A 21,977-nucleotide genomic window follows, 5' to 3' on the forward strand; every position below is an offset into this window, starting at 1 on the left:
TTACACAAACAATGACGACAACATAGACAAAAAATATAAGATAAAAAACATTGCGTCACTAAATCTACTAAAACAAAGGACTCCTATAAACACCATATTGGTGCAATAGTTGTTCAAATTACTACCATGCAAAGATCAATATCGAGAAAAGCCCATCGATCTGACGAAAAAATAAAACCATGGAAGAACATCAAACATAGATGGCGAAAGAGCGAAAGAAAGAAAGATGAGTTTATATGAGCAAAATGGTTTATTGACGAAACACACATTCACATTCTTGGGGTTGAGCTTGCAACAAGTGAAACGAGAGAAACTAGAATGTGCCCTCGTTTGCAAAAAAAAGCACGGGGTTGATGTGATTCCAAGCAGCATAGCATCATATCAACAAAGGATAGCTTGATGTGTTTGTGTCTATGTTCCTACTATGCATTCACACTCTTGGGATCGGGGCTACTAACAAGCGTGCATGTGTGCGTGTGTGTGATCCCTATGCATTCACACTCTTAGGATCAAGCTACTGACAAGCGACACAAAAAAAGCACAAGTTGATGCAATTCCAAACCGGCATGGCAACAGGCTATCAACAGGACTGACAACCTGCGTGTGTTCTATTCGGGCTAGGTACGAGCAAAACCTCAAGACTCAACACTCAGGCAGACAACGATTGGGCTTCTTCGTTTTTCCTTCTTTATTTGCCAATCTCTCTTGGTAAAGCACCCTACCGAGTTTGCTTCGGAGCACACACACAAATTGGCCTTCGGATCGGGCGCGCGCGCGCACACACACACACACACATTGGCCTCTGAGAGAGTTTCAAAAAGAAAATCCGATGGGTAATTTCCATGGATAACTAGTTTTTGTCTTCTTTTCTACTTTTTCATGTGGGCTTCTCTTCTGTTTCTTCTTGATATTTTCTCTTCATGATAATAAATTATAATATACATTACATAACATACATACATACATACATACATAACATACATACATAACATAACATACATGGCTTAAAAGAAAAGAGACTTTGTCTGCACAGAAAGAGAGAGAGAGAGAGAGAGAAGAGAGAGGAACAGAGTAGGAGAGAGAAACAGACAGAGAAACAGAGTAGGAGAGAGAGAGAGAGAGAGAGAAGAGAGAGGAACAGAGTAGGAGAGAGAAACAGACAGAGAAACAGAGTAGGAGAGAGAGAGAGAGAGAAGAGAGAGGAACAGAGTAGGAGAGAGAAACAGACAGAGAAACAGAGTAGGAGAGAGAGAGAGAGAGAGAGAGAGAGAGAGAGAAGAGAGAGGAACAGAGTAGGAGAGAGAAACAGACAGAGAAACAGAGTAGGAGAGAGAGAGAGAGAGAGAGAGAGAAGAGAGAGGAACAGAGTAGGAGAGAGAAACAGACAGAGAAACAGAGTAGGAGAGAGAGAGAGAGAGAGAGAGAGAACAGAGAGAACAAAGAGAGAGAGAAAGAGAGAGAGAGTGGGAGAGACGCAGACCACGTGTTCGGACCACATTCCGACTTACCCTCATCACACGACACACACACTCTGTCTCTCTCTGTCTCTTTCTTTCTTCTTCTTCTTCTTCTTCTTCTTCTGCTTCTGCTTCTTTATCTCTGAGGCAGAGAAACCATTCCACTCTCCTTTCCTTCCTTAATTCCCACATACACATACACATAGATCCATAATCCCCCCCCTCTCCACTTCTTTTCCTTCTTTTTTTGTTTTACCCTAACTCCATAATCCCCACAATCACAGAAGATTTTAACAAACCCCTCTGTGTTTTTGTTTTTGTTTTTTTGGTGAAACCATCCAATGTCTCCTCCGATCCTCCTCTCCCAAGTGGCTTCAGGCATCGGTGTGGTCATCGGCGCAATCATGGCCAAATCCCTTCTCGATGGGGAAGTGAAATCGGCACCGTCTTCTTCCTCCAGTTTCTCCATGAAACCCCCTTGCCCTACTTGTAATGGATCTCGACGAGTTCCCTGCCTCTGCTCCCGCTGGTCTGATGGCGATGTCGGTTGCAATACCTGTGCCGGCACAGGTAAGGCCATGTGCAACAGTTGTGGTGGATCAGGAACTGGCCGCCCCATCCCCGTCACCATTAAGAGCTATAAATAGTGGGCTATGGAGTTTTTACCAATTGATCTAATACATACATAGTGGACTTATTTGGAGATAGATCGCGGGTCTATGTATTGTAGGCTTTCGGAGATTTATCATTGCTCTTTTGTATGTTGTTTTCTGGGGTTTCTGTTTCGATCACATGGGCTTAACTGGAGACCATGCAAAACAAGATCATATATATGTACTTTACTGGATGCTGAATTTTAAGTAGTAGCGGCTATGGACGCTGGTGTTTTTTTTTTTGTGTAGTTTCTGTCAGTGGCAAACAAATGATCCATCATGTAGCAGGTGGTATTTGTATAGTTTTTTTTCCATGAATGGAAAAAGATTATATATGTATTATACTTTGGCACCTGAAGGCGCTACCCCCTGTGTATATACCACTTACGGATGGAGGGAAATCAAAATTTCCTGATCATTTGGGACCCCTTAGAGGTATTCTTTTCCTTCAAAATCAATGTTGATTGGAGCTCTGCCTTTTATAGTTGGCAGTGTTTGCCATGGTATTTACCACCAGATGTACACCAAGTTTAATATTTGTATATGAATGATCAGTGTAATGGAACTGCTCTTTCTTGTGATTCTGTCTTCATTTAATTCAATACATGTCTCATGGTTGATGTGATGTGAGTAATAATATCCATGTCAGTGGTATGAATTAAAGACCTTATAAGGTACTCTGTTTAAGGCAATGTCTCATGGTTGTATTAGTCTACTACGCAAGATTGCGTAAGTTCTCATGTCATGGTTGCACATGTTAGTTATAGTAAATTTAATCAATTAGTCCTCACCACAACACCATGCTCGTTATCAAGAAATTAAGCATAGTTCACATTACAAAGTAAATACCAGAAATTAAGCATAGTTCACTTTACAAAGTAAAGTTCACGACAGAAATTTAAATCATGTTGTAAATACCAATCGAACATGTTAGTTATCAAAAGCTTGTACATATTGTTCATTGTGATGCAGCAATAAATCATATTCGATTAATAATGCATGCATGCCAAGTAGCATGTTGTTAATAATGCTGAATACTATGTTCATGTGCAAGGATGTCTTGAACAACATGCTGCAGAGCAAGAACAAATAGCAATTATTATTATTATTATGTCATTCTGAAACCATATGTGATGGATGTTTAATTCTTTATGTACCAAGTTCTAAGAGTTTATCCTCTCTCAATAATGTTTTTTGTTCTTTCCAATCATGAAGCCAAAATATCTACAAAGACATCAACTCAATCATGTTTCTTTTTCTTTGTAATCCTCAGTTTGGCTGTTTTTTGTTTCTGAATCATCCATATTGTCATTTGGGACTGAACTGAGTCTTACAACTAGATCTTCAACAGAAATCTGGATGACATCTTTCCTAACACCAATATCAGCAGCATATCTACTCACACAATAAACTGCAGCGCTTACAGCCAATAAACCCCATGATTGTGTCATCAAAAAACTTAGTGGAGAAGAGCACACAGCAGCAAAGGGTGCCCCCAGAATTGAGGCCGCTTGACCACTTCTTCCAATTGCAGTCTTCTCCATGACTAAAAGACCCGTCTTACAGTAAATTGCAAAATCCTCACAATTGTTGTGAAAGATATTGTAGCACCCAAATCCATTGACATGAATATACCTTGCTCTGTGGAGAACTATGTCATGTGGATCTGAATTTGCTAGTGTACCAGTTCCTCCACGGATTTTAGCAAGAAAGGTTAAGGTATTTTCTTGATATTGAAACCGATACAGTGGACATCCACAAAGGAAACAATCCAAGCATGACAAAACAACTCCACTTTTTTCATTGTTTGTGCCACACTTTTGGCATGGTGTTTTGTTTCTCGATGGAGGCAAGGAGCTTCCTAACAACTTATCGAGACTTGTGCCTGTTCCTGTTTCTTCATCTTGTCCTCTAGTAAAATGGATCACTGACTCAGAACCAATATAAATACCTGAAAAACAAAGTTGAAAGAAACCCAAAAACACGTTTGCAATTAGCAACGCATGTATTAAAACGTAAAATTAGAAACACCAGCCTTGTATTACTATGAAGTGCATGTGGTTCACTATTTCCTTATATTGCTTCCTTTGCACTGGAAACATTACCTATATACCTCAAGCATGAGACCATGAACTAGGTCCAATTCTGGACATGATTCATGCTGAAATCATATTCAATCTCGTATCCTTTCAATCTTCAGACAATTTTTTAAAATAAAACTTTCATCACATACAAGAATTGAAGTTCATTCCTATGTGGATTATTGAAGACCTGGAATAGAGTCTTTAGGGGGGTTCCTTAGGTTTTTAAGTCGACTTGAGAGCAGATTATGTGAAAATGATTCAAAGGTAGAACCGTAACTTTTGTTATGATGACTTGCCACTTGCAGTGACTTAGACATTACTACTAGAAATCAAAGCATACTAAATACATATCACCCATATCAGTACTGACAATTGCTGTAGAATACTTAGCATACAATGCATGTAAAATACATCTACCCTTTCCTTAAATACTTAGAATATGTATTGTACAGATAAAATGCATTAGATATGTAGAATACTTGTAGAATATGTAGAATACGCATAGAATATGTAGAATATGTAGAATAAGTTTATTTTTCCTTATTAAAATTTGAAGTTTTTTTACAACAATTTAATTTAATTTATTTTTTATAGTTTTTTGGAAAACGTTAAATATTCTGTTAAATACGTAGAATACATAAGCCATTTTTAAATAGCAGTTCTAAAACGCAGAATACATGTAGAATACCTCGTATTCTAAAACGCATTCTAAACATATACTAGTTCCTTAACTATGGTACTGACGAGGTAGTGTAAACAATTCTCCTTTAGGTAATCCAGGTATTTCACCAAGGTTCAAGCAATAACAGAAATTGGAAACATGATGGCAATTATTATTCTTAAAACTTAACAGTAAACCAGAATCTTGAAATTGTATTGTTAAAGGGTGCATTAAAGTTTGAGTTTTGACAACAGACCTATAGAGACCATTTTAAAACATATATATTCAAACATGTCATACTATCACTGGACTCCTCCAAAGGAAAGGAAGAAAACTAATTTCATCAAACAAGATGGATACCACTAACAAGAGAACCACAAAGTACACAAAGAAACACAAAATCTATGTATGGATTTGATGCAAGATGGATCACATTAACATGGTAAACCATGTCTGATTCACTATGTACATATATGTGAAAAGAAAGCCCTTGCAATGTCGCTAGAATTCCTTAGTTGAAAGAGGAAATATGCTTGAAGGGGAAAGACCAAGTAAGCACACATCCAAACACAACTTCACACACACACACACACACACACACATATACATACATACATATATAGATAGATAGATGGATGGATGGATGGATGGATGGATGGATGGATGGATGGATGGATGGATGGATAGATATATGTATATATGAATATGTATATCCCCATTCATATGAAAGACTGATTCAGTACATACTACATACATACACATAACACATACACATATGCGTATGCGTATGTGTACCCATTCAAATACTCATGCATGTGTATCTATTTGAACAGGTCGAAAGCTAGGTAGAAAAAAAGAACACATGACAGTTTGCAATGTTGGTGATGGGAAGCAGGAAGGAAGGAAGATACCGACCGTGATGTGCGTACAAGTATGCGACGCGCCATGAGTAGATGTGATCCCCAGGACGAAGCTCGTCTCTGCAAATGCGATGAGACAGAAGACCCATCAAGCACACACTCACTGTCTCGCTCGCACGAAATCCATGAAGAGAGAGAGAGAGAGATCCGCAGGAAAACAGAGCTTTTTTCCTGAGGGCGATTTGGTTTCACACTAGGCCTAATTCTTCCGAGAGAGCGCAAGCAAGCAACTCGGTAGTCGATAATCACAACATCATGCAAGGCCTCATCAATCCGTCGGTGGAGGAGCTATTATCGCCCCTCCTCATCACTTTGAATTTGATTGTTATCGGGAGCATTTTGAAACCTCCTCTTCACTTGATTTTACAATGGCTCGCTCTGGCTATATCTCTCTATAACCAACTACATACCCACTCCCAAGCTATGGCGAGCAAAAGCATCAAGTAGGCCATTCCAAGATGTCCTTAGGGGTGAGCATGGACACACAGTGGGCATCAGCACATTTAGCATTGATATATAGTTACAAATGTATGCCAATTTGCTAGGATTCTTGATCATATGTCTATGTTTTTACACACCAATTTTAAGAACATCAAAACCTAAACAATATTTACCTCTCAACTAGAGACCTATCTTTTAAACATGGCCCATGCCAAAAATGGAGTAGGTTTTAACTTTTTGAGGACCTTTGCTGGATATAGGCTATTAACTATAGCGTTGTTGATATTACGTTGCTAATGTGACCTTAGATCATGTTCACAACAGATGGAAGAAGCCGTTGATTAACATGGCAACTTTTGATTGTAAGTTGAAAGTTAGGGGCAACAGCTTATATGAACAGTAACATTAAGCAAATGTTATGCATCATCCATATTTAAGTATGAGGCATAATTTAAAAATGAGTTCTAATTACTGGTTATATCTAATGAACTGATCCTCCAAAGTATGGTGTAGAAATTGTCAAAGTTAGTACAAATCAAGCATTATATTGCAGAATTTTGATCAATCAAGACATCCACAAGCCTAACCAAGCTCATCTTAAAACATGGGTCTTTTATTAAATCTTTGTGAAATCATATGAACTTCACAAATTTCAGCATTAGAGCATAGAGAAGCAAAGCTTAACCACGTCTGAATAATAATGATACTTCAATGATATCTGGGTACCGTGACAATGGAAATCACTAGATTTTCAGTACTATTGCAGCTTATTCAGCCCATCAAAATGGCTTTTCGCAAAACAACCTCCTGTTAATAGAATGTACAATTCTAACTTCGACTGTGCACTGTAAGGAACTCCCCTGTGAATAAAACCTGTACAAATCAGGTGATAACCCATTTTCTATTCCAACATCCTCAAATATTTACATCATGTGTAGCCCAAATACCAGACCAAAACGGTAGGCAAAAAATGAAAAATAGCTCTGCAATTGCATAAATAATAGGATTTGCACTGCAAAAAAGTAACCATATACTGATGATGCCAGGCAGGTCTGGTTACCATGGTACCTTCGACCCAACGCTTTCCCTAAAGAATTGATGACTCTTGCTTTCACTCGCTAACAGACAACAGAAACTTTGATAGCATAAAGATGCAATGTTGAGGAGTTGGTGACCATTGCGTCCTGCTCATAACTACTATCATACTAAGGATAACTCCAGAAATACATCCACCAGGTCACATTTTATCTGTCACAAAATGCGACGGAACGTTTTAAGGCCAAATTGAAGGCATTATGAGAGTGGGAAATTTGAACAGATTTGTTACATTGACCATTTTGAGATCTTACCTTCCAAATACCTTTCTTAATGCTTATTTACAAGTTTCATTATACTACTACTGGTGCTCGGAACGTTTTCAAGTATCATCTGTTGCATCTTCACAGAGACAGGGTTAGAAAGACCTGTCAAAGCCGCCATTATCCTTGGTATCATCCAAATACTTCTGATCCACTTCAGTTTTTAGTTGACTCTAAAGGCTACTTTTTGCATCCTTCGAATTGTTGTTTAGTTTATCAAAATGCATATTCATTTCATTAATTTTTTTCATTTGGCTAGCTGGTTTGGAGTCTCGCAGTAGCCCAGAATCTTTAGTTGAAGGAAGTGCACGATTTATATTCTGTGAAGCAAGAAGATTTTTCACATGTGAAGAGTTCATGGTCACAAAACAACCTCTTTCTTTTGCATCCCCAATTAGGGCAGCCCAATCCTCTGACTGCATAAGCGCTGCAGCATTGCCTATAACCTGTGAGAAGGATAAATATGGCAATGCATCAGCAAATAAGAACAGGCTAATTATCGGCTTCTCAAGGAATTGACCTCAGAGTTTTGCAGGCAAGGTTCAAAATTAAGGAAATAAGAGGAAATTCAATGCCAGAAAGAGAAGATCCACGGAACTATGGCCATCCACATTCAACATTATAAGAGAAATCTACATTTAGAATATCATTAATGTTTGATAAAAATGAGCACTAAGAATGACAAGATAAAGAGGTATACCCAAAGGCACCGACGCGCTCTTGTTAGTGCAACATTCATTCTTCGAATATCTGCAACAAAACCTACTCCATGGTCTGATGCCCGTACACATGACATTATGATGACATCTCTTTCCTGCCCTTGAAATGCATCAACTGTGTTTATATATACCTTATCAGCATGAGACCCAAGAATAGATCCAAATTCCTGATGCAAACACCTGAGTTGCAATTTGTAAGGAGTGATGACACCCACTGACACTTCATCAATCCTTGCCGACTTTATGAAGCTCTGCAAATATTCATATAATTGGGCTGCGAAATGGGCTTCATTGACATTCTGGTAAGACACAGAATTCCCGTTTTGTGACTCCTTTCCATGACTTACATCATAAAAAATATATGGCCTCAAAAGAGCATCTCGATGATAAGACTCATCTGGTAGAGATGCCACATTCTCACTATCCATGAGGCGGCCTTGGTAAAAATACCTTGAAGGAAAATCCCTAATCTGAGGATGCATCCGATATTGAACCGACAGAAGTATCGTTGGGCAGCCACCTTGCTGAAATCGTTCAAACAGACTCCGACTGTACTGTAAGTTATGGGCAGCATGGCTGATGACCGTTGCAGGCAACTGTCGAGGATCACCTATTAAAACACATCGTGTAGCACCCAAACTCAACGGTGGTAAAATTGCTGCTTCAGTTGCTTGGGCCGCCTCATCAATTACAACCATGTCAAAACCATGAGTGAGCTGGTTGAATAGACGACGACCACTACTTGAAATGGTTGTAAACACAATTTCAGCTTCATTTGCAAAACTTGCTTCTAATTTTGTACGAGCGTCTTCCAGAGAGAAACCTCTTCGGAAATGACTTTCTACAATATACAATCGTGACATTTCAACCATAACTTTGTCCCTTTCTTCTACAATGGCTGCTACTTGCTGCATTTTTGTATCACGTGTTTGATCTCGAGCAGTGAGAACATCTGGATCTACACCCACTGAACCCAGAGTATGGGCTGCAGCTGCTGCAACAGTCAATTCCTGCTGCAAAGTTGAAATTTGATGAGCCAAAAATAATTCTCTTGCACGAAGTTGTTGCAGCCAACCCAAGACATCATCTCTAGACATCGCTAAAAGGTTATCTGACCTCCGTTCAACAGACACGGCTTGGGAAGCCCTATTTTGAGTATCAACGCCAACTCGAGCAACATCAGGTCGATATACTCTCATCTCTCCATCAATAAAACCTCTGTCTAATACCCTTGTCAGGAGTTCATCAGTTGCAGCATTAGAGGGGGCACAGACTAGCATTCTAGGTTTTGGACACAACTTTGGTAGAATCCTTCCAAAGCTACGATCCATATTCTGTAAAACTTCATCAAAACCTCCTTCATGAGGCGAGCTATTCTCAACTTCTGATCTAAGAGTATCTGGTGCCAGCTTTTTCAATAATGCGGCGTAATACCTCTGATACTGCACAAGATGTATTACATTAAGCATTCCCCAAACTGTATGTGTTTTACCGGTGCCAGGAGGACCTTGAACAAGGGTAAAAGGCCATGAAACATATGGTTGCTTAGATGTACTAATATTGCACGAAGCTGATGCAGTATGCATTGCTGCCCATTTAATGGCACTAAGCTGTGGATTATTAAAAGTCATATGAAGATGTTGAAGAAAGGGCTCTGTAATACACTCAGGCATAGCTGGAGGTCCTTCCTCATAGCAAGGAAAAAATTCTGGTTTAGGGTTTAGAATAGCTTTAACCATCTGCAAATTATACAGTGAAACTTCAGCTGCAGGCAATGATAAACAGGGCAGCATGTTGAAATGGCAACAAATACGCAATCATTAACCTGCTGTTGTAGTTTATGGAAGCCATGCAAAGCTACATATTCACGCTGGCTTGTTGCAAGAGAGCCGAGTACAGTCAAGTACCACATAATACCCTTGGTTTGAAATTTCCTAATGATTGCTTCTTCACTCATTTGGCTGGTACACAAACACTTTGTATGACTAAATTGTGAATCAGGCCATAACCTTTCTAGATCTAAAAAAAATCATCATGCATACATACCTTTCACCCACATAGAAGCGAAGTATAGCTCCATGTGGATCTCGAGTATCAATTGGTACATAGCGCCGAATAATGCCAGCTGTACGACTTGAAACATCTGAACCATTGGTTGGCCTCATCCTAATGCCTGATAAAATAATAATAATGAAAGGCATAATTCTAAGATTATGCATGGAAAACTATAGGTGGCTTTTTAAGTAGCACAGCTTTCAAGAACTACAAGTTAATTCTAAACCAAAGGTTGTTACCTGACCCAGGCTTTGAAGTAGATATTACTGCAACTTCACCCTCCTTAAACCATAATTTAGTTTGGCAATTTCCAGGAAGTAGAACCAAATCATACCATCCTTAAACAAACAAGGAAAACAAACAATCTTAATATTTTCATTGAGTACTATACAGACCATTTAAAACAGAAGAATAGAAAATGTGTACCTCTTTCACGCCTTTTAACACTTTTTACACAAACTTCAATATGTGGATCCTTAGTGACTCCATCACACAATTCTTCCCACGTGCTATGCAATTGTGCCCGACATTCTTCAAAAAGGAGGGGCTCGAACACATTCACATACTGTTGCACTGAGCCAAAACTACCAGGAACACATTGAAGTTCAGTATCACCTACATAAAGTACAGAAATAAACATTGAATAAAAATGGAGCAAAAATTTCAAACCCACTTTCAGCTATTAAACTGAGTTTTATCTGAGAGGAATTACATAACATTCAGGATCTACTTCAAATACTATTGAAATTATCATATTCAACACAAAGTGTTCAACAAAGGGGCAAGCATGAGCAGCCTTTATTCTCATTTAGAGGTAGATATATCAATTATCTCAAGGTGAACAGATAAATTATCTAATAATAGTAGCATTCAAATTTCGAATAAACAAAACAATAATTGATTAAAGAGATTCTAAACAGTAAATGCATAGAGAAGTCCAGACGAATACTCCAACTGATACTGTCATCTTTTAATCTACACCCATGGCCTGAAAACATGCAAAATTTCAGAGATTTCCATGCCAACTGTCCCATTTATGAAGTATCATCAATATTAGGGGATGTAACTGAACCATAACCTTATAAAATTATCATACTCTCAAGGAATACACACAGGATCCTTCTTTGTACTAACCATCTGGCTTCCATAGTTTGTCGGAAGTGGCCTCCCTGTGCAAGCGCTCTATTGAAGAATTTTGAGAATTTTCCGCATTTTTCCCGAAATTGATTGGGTTTCTCTTTCCTGTCATCTTGGCTGCAGTGTACTTTACCACAGGTGGTTTAACGAGTTGACAGTCTTTTGCTTTAATTTCTCCATCGTGTTTCCAACTATTCTGTGATGGGAATGAATCATGAGTAGAACCAACATCTGATGGTGGAAATGCATTAGATTTCGTTTCTGATATGTTTGCAATGACTATTGACCCATTAATGGTATCATCAGAGGTATTGGAATTCACTGTATCCTTGATATTAGGATCAATTGGAGCTGACTTTTTGCATGTATCTCTGAAACCTCTTAAGGAACTTTTGGGTGTAGCAGTTTCAGGCACAGGTGCCCGTTTCGCAGCCTCATCAACATCCAGGAACATGGTTTGCCGACTGCGCTTTTTGCCAAGCATTGCATCTTTTTGGTCTAGTTTTGCGCTGTTCCCTAAGTTTGTCGAAAATTTGCTCCCAATAGAAGATTGGTGGCTTTTTGAAGAATCCATTTGGTGTGAACCATCAAAAGAAGCTTTATTTCCTGGTGTATGGGCTTTTCTCTATCTGGAAAGTTGGCTGCTTACATTAGCATTAGCTTTCCCTCGTACCTCCACACTAAAGAAAATCTTCCTGAATCATAGTTATCTGGATAATTAATAAATCAATTTGGTAAATCTTATTGCCAACATTGTTATTGGTACTTAACAAGGTTAGAAAAACACTTCTAAAAGAAACCACACTAGTAACCTTCAGGCTAAAGGTACTTAACAAGTTTAGGAAAACAATTAAAAGAAAAGGCAGCAGTAACTTTCAGGCTACACAGACCCATCACTTCAATGGCCATTTGTTTGCATCTTATGTTTCATCTCAACATATGATGAAAGATTTGAGAGTATTGATTGCTTTCAGATGCCATTATAAGCTAGTTTTATTCAGCATATTAAACATTGCATCAAAAATATATGCTTTTTCAGTAACCCAGTTCTTCCTTTGAATTCAACTCGTATTGCCTGTATCCAAGTGAGTGTGTCACTTCTAAGAATGATGAAAATGGACCATTTTCCCATTTTCAAGATCCCCCTAACTGCAGTCCAGATTCGTTTGGTGAATGAAAACATTGTTTGGCATTGCCCATAACAAACCCCACATGGAGATTCACATTCACGTGGATTCCTGTCCCACTCATCCCAAACATAGTCGTTATGTACTTCATGCTTATAAGTCATCTCAAGAATCTTTACCACTTGTAGAACCACCGTGACCTTATTATTTTCTGGTAACTCGTCCTAAACATGATACTTATGCAATCATGCTTGTAAACCCATCTCAAGTATCTTTACTCATTGTGGAACCACCAGGATCTTATACTTTCCTAATACCCCATTTTTCAGATCAAACCCTATTCTTCTTGGGTTCTTCTGTTAAAACCTATATCCAAGCCTTCACATTACCCTGATCTTTCCCTTCGCACTATGGATGGTTTATTTTTAAGGAGAAACAAACTATTGTGGTGCTTTCAAACATTTAAGGGGGTTCTTATAATTATGCAAGGCGCATTGATCATTTCTGAGCATAAAGAACCATAATATCTGTTATGCCATTAAACTCGGGACCGATATTGTTATGATTTTACTTTTTTTTTAACGGTCAAAACGTTGTCTGCTTATTTAGAGATTCATTGACAGGAGTACGTAACTTACAAAGATATACATGATCCAAGATCATTCCTACTATGTCTTTTATACTAAACAAGAATATGATGGCTACACTAGTAATATCAGGTAAGATAGATTGATAGAAGGATACAAAGATCTTTATGATCTAAAATCATTACGTAGCAAAACTAGTTTTTTTCCCTCTGCAATCTAAGATAATAGATGTGTGCAAAAATCTTTATTTTCCATAAGTTCAAAAGAATCTCATTTGCAGAGATGGAGAATGTGATCATTGTTGCTTCAGAAACTGAGCCTAAATGGGAAGAAGAAGAAATACGGAACCGGAAACATATAATTGAGAGACAGAGAGCAGAAGCAGAAGAAAAACCTGGTAGAGAGTAGGAGAGAGACGGAACCGAAGGTTCAACGGCAACAGCAAGAGGCATTTTTACTGCTATGTGTGGATATGGCGGATTAGGGTTTAGCAGAGATTAAAGAGGAAAGATAGCTTGTTTTTAATGATGAAGAAGAAGGTCAATAAAATAAAATTACTCTCTCCTCTTTACACAAAATAAAAAGTGAGAAAATGTATGTACATTTCCTAATTGGCCTCTTAATTATCTTAATTAATGATTCGATTAATTCCCACAATATGCCTAATCACCATAATTATTTTCGCATCCACCTAATCACCATAATTAGGCATTAGAATTAGTTCTGCATACACATAATCACTATAATTATGTCCGCATCTACCTAATCGTGGTACTTAGTCCCCCATCTTCACAATATGGACAAATGACAGGCCAAAATTGTTTCTTGCTCTCTCTTGATTGATGTGAGAATGGTGCCCAAATTGGATTATGCATATAAGCATATTAATCTCATGATTCTCCTAATTAATGCGTCATCGCTTTCACATTGAAAGCTTAATTATCTCATCCAACTTCTAATTCTATCACTCGTGCAGAACCCACTTTCTAACCATGTGGAGGTAAGCAATTAAACCCTGAAATTAACAAGATTCTTATGTGTTCACTTTTAATTTTTGAGGTGATTACGAGATTGTTAATCAAATGCTTAAGGAGTAAAGAAAAGTCAGGTCATTTAAAATAGTTTCATGGAAGGATTGTGCCGATAACTTGGTTTGTTTGGAACTCATTTTGAACTTATTGTAGGGTTATCTACAAACCTTGTATCTCTTTTATACTCCAATAAGCCCTTCTCTTGTCACAAACACTACTCTAAAGCAAGGCTCATCTAGCTAATCTAGCATCCTTCATCCCTTAGGTTTAATTCAACTTGATCGAATCAGAAACTCTTGGGATAAGGTTGGGATCACGGATCTACCGATGAGTTTGTACTCTCTTAGTGTGTTTACCATAATCAAACACATGCATGTAATTTTGCAAATAAACACTCTAAATCAAGGAGAGTCTAGCTAATCTAGCCTCCTTCATCCCTTAGGTGTAATTCAACTTGATTGAATCGGAAACTCTTAGGATAAGGTTGGGATCACGGATCTACTGATGAGTTGTACTCTCTTAGTATGTTTACCATACCAAACACATGCATGTAATTTTGTAAATAAACACTCTCAATCGAGGCTTGTCTAGCTAATCTAGCCTCCTTCATCCCTTAAGTTTAATTAAACTTGATCGAATCGGAAACTCTTAGGATAAGGTTGGGATCACGGATCTACCGATGAGTTATACTCTCTTAGCATGTTTACCATACCAAACACATGCATGTAAATTTGCAAATAAACACCGTGAATTTCTCATACATATAAATAAGCATATTAAAACATCGCATGTGGTTGACCTGGAATCAGTCCCAAGCACTTGAGGGTGGATGCAAATTTTGAAGGTATCAACCAATATAGCTAAAAATGTGATTGCTATTGAATACTCCCAAATCAAAACCAAGAGGGATTCATGCAAGTTAGTAAATATACGTTGTGTTTTATTTTGCTTACCATGTGGTAGTTTAATCTCACTCATGCTTACCTCTAAAATCATTGCGAGATTTTTATAAGCGTTGCGATATTGATGAAAAGGCCATTCTTATGATGGTATCATTTATCTTCAAATTCGTTGCTTCGTTGTATGATTAATCACTTGCTAATGCTCAACAAATCAATTGATCAAGTGCTTATGAAATCATCAATCCTTGGTGGGAAACTCTCCAATACACCAATATAGGCCAATATTTGAAATGGACCCTAGATTACCACTCCTTTTTCATGAAAGGCAATCAGGTAAATTAGCATAAGCAAACAACCTTTACTACACAAAATTTCCCCTCCAAACAGTCTTTTAGCAACCATGCAATTGCACTAGTTCTATGATAACTAGCTTTATGAAAAAGGATGATGATGTGGGTATTTCAGAATGGGAATAGGGTAAACTCCCATACATGTAGTGTTTTGTCAGTGATTTTTCCTTTCTTTAATTGATGTGTCTCACGATGTCATCTCTTTTAACTACAACAAGAGCTTCAATTATCATTAACCTCAATTACCCAAAGTCAAGCAAAAAACGTGATCCATACACCTAGGAAAGCAAACACACACACAAAGACTAAGAGGCCAAATTATGCTCTTTTTTGCTTAAATTATAATAAATGAGTTTATTCAAAGGAAATTATTAGCTAGCTAAGGGTTCATGAAGTGTAATAAATTAACTAAGAAAACGTTGTAGAAAAGCATAACATCTTATGCAAATTTAGAGTATAGCTAACACAAAGGATAACTTAAAGAGTACATAAAGAGGGGGGGAGGGGTTGCATAGTAACCTTTGGTCTTATACCATTGTATTATAAAAACATCTATGCATCAGAATTGTGCAAACAATCTCATCCCATCTTTGCAAAATGGAAAGTGTTCATCCCCTTCTATTATGGCTACCTTATGTTGGTGGATTGAGGAGGAGTGAAACAAAGATGTTGGTGCCAAAGGCAACCACTTGTGCGAAATGTGGAAAAGATGCCTCTTTTGTGAAGTATGACAATGTATTGGAAATCTTCTCATTACCACTTTGGAGATGGCCCGGGCAAAACCCTGCAATTATGTGTGACACATGTAAGGATTGGGTTTGGACGTCTCATTTTGAGCCCTTCCCAACTCTTATTAATGGTACACATCAACAAGCGGTTCCTGAAGCACGTGTCACCCCAAGCCGTTGTTGGTCATGTGCTTCTTATCTTGAACCCGTCTATAGATTTTGTCCTGAATGTGGCTCCAGGCAAGATTTTTGGTGATCCTTAAAATAATGTAAGATTTGTAATCTTCTTTTCAAAAAAGGTTCATATACACTCAAAAACATTTAGTAAAATGGTTTGCTTGATAGCTAAATTCCATCTCATTCTATTTTGACACTTAAGATCATTTTCTTGCAACATGTTTTTGAAGCTTGTATAAATACTATATGTAACTCGTAATAACTTTCTTGACAGCACTCATTTTTTATAACAAGAAGGCTTTAACTTCCCAATGGATTGGTATAATGTATTTGATTTGTTTTTATCATGATGTGCTCCAAAGTAAATAATTAAGATAAGGAGGCCAATGTTTAACATGTCTCCAAGAAGAGTTATGCAAAAAGGTGTTATGTTTAATCCTCGCCATGGGCTAGGCCTAGTCCCATATATCACTATCGGGCTCTTGTGGATGTCAAAAGGACAGCAATCTATCTCTCTTTCTAAGTTCAAATAATCTTGCATTTCAGCATATATAGAAAGCAATGGACAAAATTTTCTCCAATAGAATATAAAGGCCAATCACGATCTAGTCCGCAATCAATTGTTCACAAAGAAATGCATTTTATCAACTGCATGCATGTGTGTATACAATGCAAAAAGGAAACTGACAACTTTTTTCCACTCAAAATTGTGGTAGCAAAATATCGTCAAAGCGCATCCACTTTTTTAGAAGAAAGGGGTGTAAGGGACATCACTTTTTGAGAAGAAAGGAGTGTAATTGTACACGATTGAACCTTAGTTAGCACAAAATCGTCTAGACTCAACTTTTGGACCACCTCTATTAGATGAGTTTGTTCACTTTTGTGGCAAACACCATTCAATAACCAAGCCCTTTGCTATATATATGTAAGGCCCTTAGCATTTTATCAAAAAGTCCAAAGAAATAAGGTCGACAACTAACTTCAATTGGTTCACCAAAGGTGTTTTTTGTTGAAGCCCACATAGTGCTTCCTTTTAGCTTCAAAATGTACTAGCGTCAATCATCTTGTAAAGACAAATGAATTCAAATATACCACATGCTCAAAACTTTCTATGACCATCTTAAAAGAGAGCTTTTTCCAGCATTATTACCACCATTCCTCACGAATATCTTGCACCTCTATTTTGCATAACACATCAAATAGCAGATAGATTAAAATTCATGTTCTATTGAGAATCTTGGATGATGATGATATACAAAGTTTATGAACCATTTGATTAAGATGTGACTAATAAGAAACATGGGTCTACCCATCAGAGAGTAGACAATAGTATAAAAGCATGAGAGCCACTGGATTAAAGATTCAAACAAAGAAAATTTATACATTGATAGTTGTATCCATGCCTCAATAGAGAGTCAGAGCTCAATAATAGTTCAAGGAAAAGCTTTACCTTGTGTATATAACTTTACACAAAGTGCTAAATTATATATTAACGCCCAAGTGTCCAAGTGATGTATCATAAATCATATTGAAATTCTTTTGAAAACAAAACTCATATTCTCACTACTAGCAAGTGGATTGCAGAAATATCCCTCCATCAAATTCACTCACGATGTTATATACCTTCTGAATCTTCTACTCATGACTGTGTCATTGAGCTGTATATTGACACACAAATTCAGCAAAAACCACGATTCATTAAAACTCATATTTAGAGCCCAGCTTATTGGGCATTTTTACTAATATTTTCATTAGAGGTTTTAAATTCTAATGCCCTCGCTTGATCCAAAGGAATGAATTTATAGCACGCCAATCCAATCGCCCCAATACAGAAAGCCGAGCAGAAAAAACCTACAGCCCATTTTTGTCGTACCTGTCTTCTTCTTCGCCGTCTCTGTGTGAGCTCTGTCAAAAAGAATGGTTTTTCTTTCTCAGCACTAAAACCACATCAGTAGGACTTGGAAAATGCCAATATACCATTATTATTTGATGAGCACCCTGGAAAACCACTAACAATTTGAAAATCACTGATGTATCATAATAGTAAAACAATAACCATGGAATCAAGAGGAGAAATATTAAGCACCTTGTCAAACGACTAATTACTCCCACAAAGCTATTAATAACCCCTCTATCAAGCATCCATTTAATCCAATCAGCAGCAACGAATACTAATCTCTAGCTCAGGCCTAAGTTCTAGCCAGACATACAATTTAGCACATGGCATTCCCGTAATTTTCAAATTATGGATGTCTTCCCTTAACAACAATATTAGATATATCACTGCTTTTGCGTATTTTAAAACATCAAGAGAACTATTTTCCATTGCTTTACCTGTTATTTCTTGGTTTCGTTGGAACATTTCTCGATTGACAAGCTCAAGGTATTGCAACTTATCCCATAGCCTTGAGATTTCACGATTTTTGGACGCTACGATGGTGTCCATTTCCTCCTCTTTCTCTGCTCTTATGGCTGCTCGTGCTATAGCACCTCCAACAAGTCGAGCTACTATAACCTCTTGAGGTAGCTCATCAAAAAGATGAGCCTCCAGGCTCTGGTGTGAACAAGAAGCCTCAGACACTCTGGAGAATGAAAAATGAGGGCATTTCTTTGCCATCTCATTCAACCTCTTTTGTAGCAGAGCAGAAGATTCTTCCGCAAAGATTCTTCTTGTAATCTCTTCTTGTAACCTTAAGTTTATTGTTCCACATGACTGGGTGGCTATGGATCTTCCAAGCCTTGTGCTTGTTGTCATTAAACCTTCATCCTCGCTTGAAGGATCTGAAATGAAATACCATCATCATTTTCAGCCTCTTCACCAATAATAGATGGTTACAAATCAAACATTTGTTAGCGAAACAAACAAAGGCCCGTATTTTGAACCAAAAGGTCTACAGGTAACTCAACAGCAAAGAGTGAGCCTGCTTCCGGCATTAAGACAAGGGCAAAGCTTGTCGAATTGACGCATCGTGAAGTTTATTATCATTAGAATAACACCTTGAAAGATGGAAGTGACAAAAAAATATTTTTCATAATACTCCAAAGAATGTAACTCAACATTTATCTTTGGAATATAAACAGCTACCCCAGATTGATCTTTTGGATTATAAGCAAGATAGACAAAAAGTTGATCTTTGGATCTTTGGAATATAAGCAATATATATCCAAATTGATATTTGGTTAAAAAAGCCACGATTGATCTTTTGAAAAATAACTCCATATTTATCTTTGGAATTTAAGCTACATATAGCCAGTGTTAATCTTTAAAACACAAGGAACATAAACACCGAATATTGATCTATGATAAGGCTAGGCCTAATTAGAACTACAACTAAAAATTAATCAACAGAGTGATGCTATTAATAAAATAATTGAGGCTAAATCTAATTCAAAAGGTCAAAATTAAACCTGATCAAAATTAATTAAGAATAACAAGAAATCAACAGACAATTCATTAATCAGAAGAGCCTGAACTTAAGCCTTGCTAAACCAACAACAATCCATCAATAGGAGTCCATTAATCAAAATAGTTGAGGCAATTAAAACAAAAATAAATACAATACTAAAGAAATATGATTGCGTGCGGACACAAAACCATCATGAATCCGATGCTGAACATAATTAAAACTACAACAATACATGAAACGAAATAAAATAAGGCTAATTCTACAGAGTAATCTAATTCATCACGAGAACCTAATTAAAACTGCAATAATCAAGAAGACTGAATCGAAACTCCAAAAAACTGAGTAGAAAAAACTCACCAGAAAGGGCCGAGTCAGGAGCATCAAAGAATTCAAGATCATCATTTGCGGCAATGGAAGGATCAGCCGGAAGTACAAGACTTTCAACAATCTTCCCATTCAAACTAGGATCAACCATTCTCATTTCATCATCATTATCTTCTTCTGTTTTGGATGAAGTGTTCGCAATACCTTCTGCCAACGTCTCTCTCTTCTCCAGTTCCATGTCAAAAACCTCACTTTCCAACCCGCCTACAAGCAATTCGACAGATTTCGTCTCTCCTTCTGATCTTTTCCCACCTTCATTAATCGATGATGGCGCAATTGACGTATTGTCTGAGCTTCTAGTTTGACTTGATGCAGCAGAGACGGGATTCTGAAGCACAGCGTTCCCATGGCCATTATTGACCTGAGGAGCTCTTCTCTTGAAATTCAAAACGTACGGAGAAGGGGACGACGGCGATGGGGAAGGGGGTCGCTGCTGAGTTGCAGGAGTTGTGTATAAAGGAGGGTAGAAAGAGAAAGGTAGGGTGGAGCTTGGATCGCCTTCTCTTTGCAAAGCTGAAGAAGAAGAAGATGCCGATGATGATGAAGGAGGTTCTATGATCAGTCTCTCGAGTGCCGCCACAGAAAGAGATGGCATCTCAGACCGATGCAAGCGGAGAAACAGAGAAGGAGAGAAAGCGAGGGAGGGAGGGAGGGAGGGAGGGAGGAAGGAAGAAACAATAAAAACCCTAATTCTTCTGCTGATAACAGGATGCTTAAAAAGAAAAAGAAAAACCCTAATTTACAAGTTCAGGAAACCCTAAAGACACAGAGAGAGAGAGAGAGAGAGAGGGAAATGAAACCCTAGAAGAGAAGAGGCAGGAGGAACAGTGAGGCTCTCTCTATGATATTTCTTCTTTTGGAAACATTACCCAAAATGGGGCTCCAACTTCTAAGAAACTCCAAAAGTAGCCTCTACTTCTTCTTTTTTGCTTGCTAACCCTCCCCCCCAAAACAAAGCATATATCAATCAAAAAAAATTTTGCTAATTTTTACAGTCATTTTATACTTACTTTTAACCTTTTTGAAATCTCTCTTCTTCTTGTCATTCAAATTTCAAATGTTTTGGTCAAATTTCTTTCACTGTTCTCATATTACATTGCTATTTCGGGGCACTCCTTGTAGTGGAATCGGGGGGCCATTTATCTGGCTCTGGCAGTGATTATTACCCTATACTAACATTCATGCATCAATCTCGCCTATATATGAATGAGTATTACCCTACTTATACATGAGTTTTTGTTTTTTTTTGTTTTTTTTTTCCGAAAAAAAACTCCTTCCATTAGTTATAAAATTTTACAAATGAGACGATTATGTACAAATCCCTGAAGGGACGCGATAGTTCCATCGTATGTGGATGCCCACTGACTCAAGAAAGGGAGAGGACGACCATTGTTGGATGAAGGCTATTCATTGTCTTTCAACTCCCTCGGAGCCGCCCTTAAGGCCATCATATTGGCTCTTCAGAGTGGCTACAATTTCACTCAATATCTCTTGGAGTAACCTTGTTGGATGTGCGGTTTGGTTGGAGAAGACTCGCATGCATCATTGTTTCCATAGAATCCAAAGGGTTATTGGGCTGACCAATTCCAACACCTCTTGAGATTTGTCATTAAGAGGAATGGAGTGGACAGTGCCGCTGGAGGAGAAAAGGACCTCTTGTGCTTTTATCACCAAAGTCATCCCCTCCTCTTGATGCTCGTATCTGCCAATTGCGGCCTGCCATGATAGCCAACATATATTTCCCCACTTGATTGAGCCTTGCACATGGCATAACATTGTTACGATGCTCAAATCTTTCC

General features: G+C 37.9%; 4 protein-coding genes across 7 annotated transcripts; 1 reads left to right on the plus strand and 3 right to left on the minus strand.

The window, feature by feature from the left end:
* Positions 1-1,613: 1,613 nt before the first annotated feature.
* Positions 1,614-2,528, plus strand: LOC147860576 (chaperone protein dnaJ-like protein). The gene has a single exon (XM_087324168.1). The coding sequence runs from the start codon at positions 1,799-1,801 to the stop codon at positions 2,102-2,104; it is 306 nt and encodes a 101-aa protein (XP_087180294.1). The 5' UTR covers positions 1,614-1,798; the 3' UTR covers positions 2,105-2,528.
* Positions 2,529-3,322: 794 nt separating this feature from the next.
* On the minus strand, positions 3,323-5,928 carry LOC147860577 (NC domain-containing protein-like protein). The gene is made up of 2 exons (XM_087325036.1): positions 5,771-5,928; positions 3,323-4,061 (listed from the first exon to the last, which is right to left on the minus strand). The coding sequence occupies exons 1-2, from the start codon at positions 5,862-5,864 to the stop codon at positions 3,355-3,357; spliced, it is 801 nt and encodes a 266-aa protein (XP_087181162.1). The 5' UTR covers positions 5,865-5,928; the 3' UTR covers positions 3,323-3,354.
* An 880-nt stretch (positions 5,929-6,808) lies between these two features.
* On the minus strand, positions 6,809-13,740 carry LOC147860578 (P-loop containing nucleoside triphosphate hydrolases superfamily protein). 4 transcript variants are annotated; one of them, XM_087324326.1, is made up of 10 exons: positions 13,594-13,740; positions 11,483-12,195; positions 10,775-10,963; positions 10,588-10,686; positions 10,340-10,466; positions 10,119-10,254; positions 8,275-10,032; positions 7,566-8,020; positions 7,277-7,464; positions 6,809-7,076 (listed from the first exon to the last, which is right to left on the minus strand). In XM_087324326.1, the coding sequence occupies exons 2-8, from the start codon at positions 12,057-12,059 to the stop codon at positions 7,748-7,750; spliced, it is 3,159 nt and encodes a 1,052-aa protein (XP_087180452.1). In that variant the 5' UTR covers positions 12,060-12,195; positions 13,594-13,740; the 3' UTR covers positions 6,809-7,076; positions 7,277-7,464; positions 7,566-7,747. The 4 variants fall into 4 exon arrangements, with proteins under 4 accessions (XP_087180452.1, XP_087180451.1, XP_087180453.1 ...); XM_087324325.1 differs by having other exon boundaries at positions 6,809-7,464; positions 11,483-12,180; XM_087324327.1 differs by having other exon boundaries at positions 6,809-7,464; positions 7,577-8,020.
* Positions 13,741-17,714: 3,974 nt separating this feature from the next.
* Positions 17,715-20,821, minus strand: LOC147860579 (uncharacterized). Its single transcript, XM_087324925.1, has 3 exons — positions 20,152-20,821; positions 18,722-19,168; positions 17,715-18,292 (listed from the first exon to the last, which is right to left on the minus strand). Exons 1-3 carry the CDS (start codon positions 20,771-20,773, stop codon positions 18,111-18,113), a joined length of 1,251 nt encoding a protein of 416 aa, XP_087181051.1. The 5' UTR covers positions 20,774-20,821; the 3' UTR covers positions 17,715-18,110.
* Positions 20,822-21,977: the final 1,156 nt, after the last annotated feature.

Source organism: Azolla caroliniana, unplaced genomic scaffold, assembly GCF_043228905.1.
Source record: "Azolla caroliniana isolate FFs.n. ecotype wild unplaced genomic scaffold, voAzoCaro1.0.p SCAF_9, whole genome shotgun sequence".
Lineage (NCBI taxonomy): Eukaryota > Viridiplantae > Streptophyta > Polypodiopsida > Salviniales > Salviniaceae > Azolla > Azolla caroliniana.

What these genes read in the sequence shown, in the direction of transcription:
- LOC147860579 (XM_087324925.1), bottom strand. Translation starts at nt 20,773, where the DNA reads ATGCCATCTCTTTCTGTGGCGGCACTCGAGAGACTGATCATAGAACCT. An exon ending in TCCTGACTCGGCCCTTTCTG is followed by an intron (nt 19,169 to 20,151) that starts GTGAGTTTTTTC and finishes ATTTCATTTCAG; the next exon opens with ATCCTTCAAGCGAGGATGAA. An exon ending in ACGAAACCAAGAAATAACAG is followed by an intron (nt 18,293 to 18,721) that starts GTAAAGCAATGG and finishes TCTTTTTGACAG; the next exon opens with AGCTCACACAGAGACGGCGA.
- LOC147860576 (XM_087324168.1), top strand. Translation starts at nt 1,799, where the DNA reads ATGTCTCCTCCGATCCTCCTCTCCCAAGTGGCTTCAGGCATCGGTGTG.
- LOC147860578 (XM_087324325.1), bottom strand. Translation starts at nt 12,059, where the DNA reads ATGGATTCTTCAAAAAGCCACCAATCTTCTATTGGGAGCAAATTTTCG. An exon ending in TACTTCAAAGCCTGGGTCAG is followed by an intron (nt 10,467 to 10,587) that starts GTAACAACCTTT and finishes TTATTTTATCAG; the next exon opens with GCATTAGGATGAGGCCAACC. An exon ending in GAGCGCGTCGGTGCCTTTGG is followed by an intron (nt 8,021 to 8,274) that starts GTATACCTCTTT and finishes TCCTTCTCACAG; the next exon opens with GTTATAGGCAATGCTGCAGC.
- LOC147860577 (XM_087325036.1), bottom strand. Translation starts at nt 5,864, where the DNA reads ATGGGTCTTCTGTCTCATCGCATTTGCAGAGACGAGCTTCGTCCTGGG. An exon ending in ATACTTGTACGCACATCACG is followed by an intron (nt 4,062 to 5,770) that starts GTCGGTATCTTC and finishes TTTGTTTTTCAG; the next exon opens with GTATTTATATTGGTTCTGAG.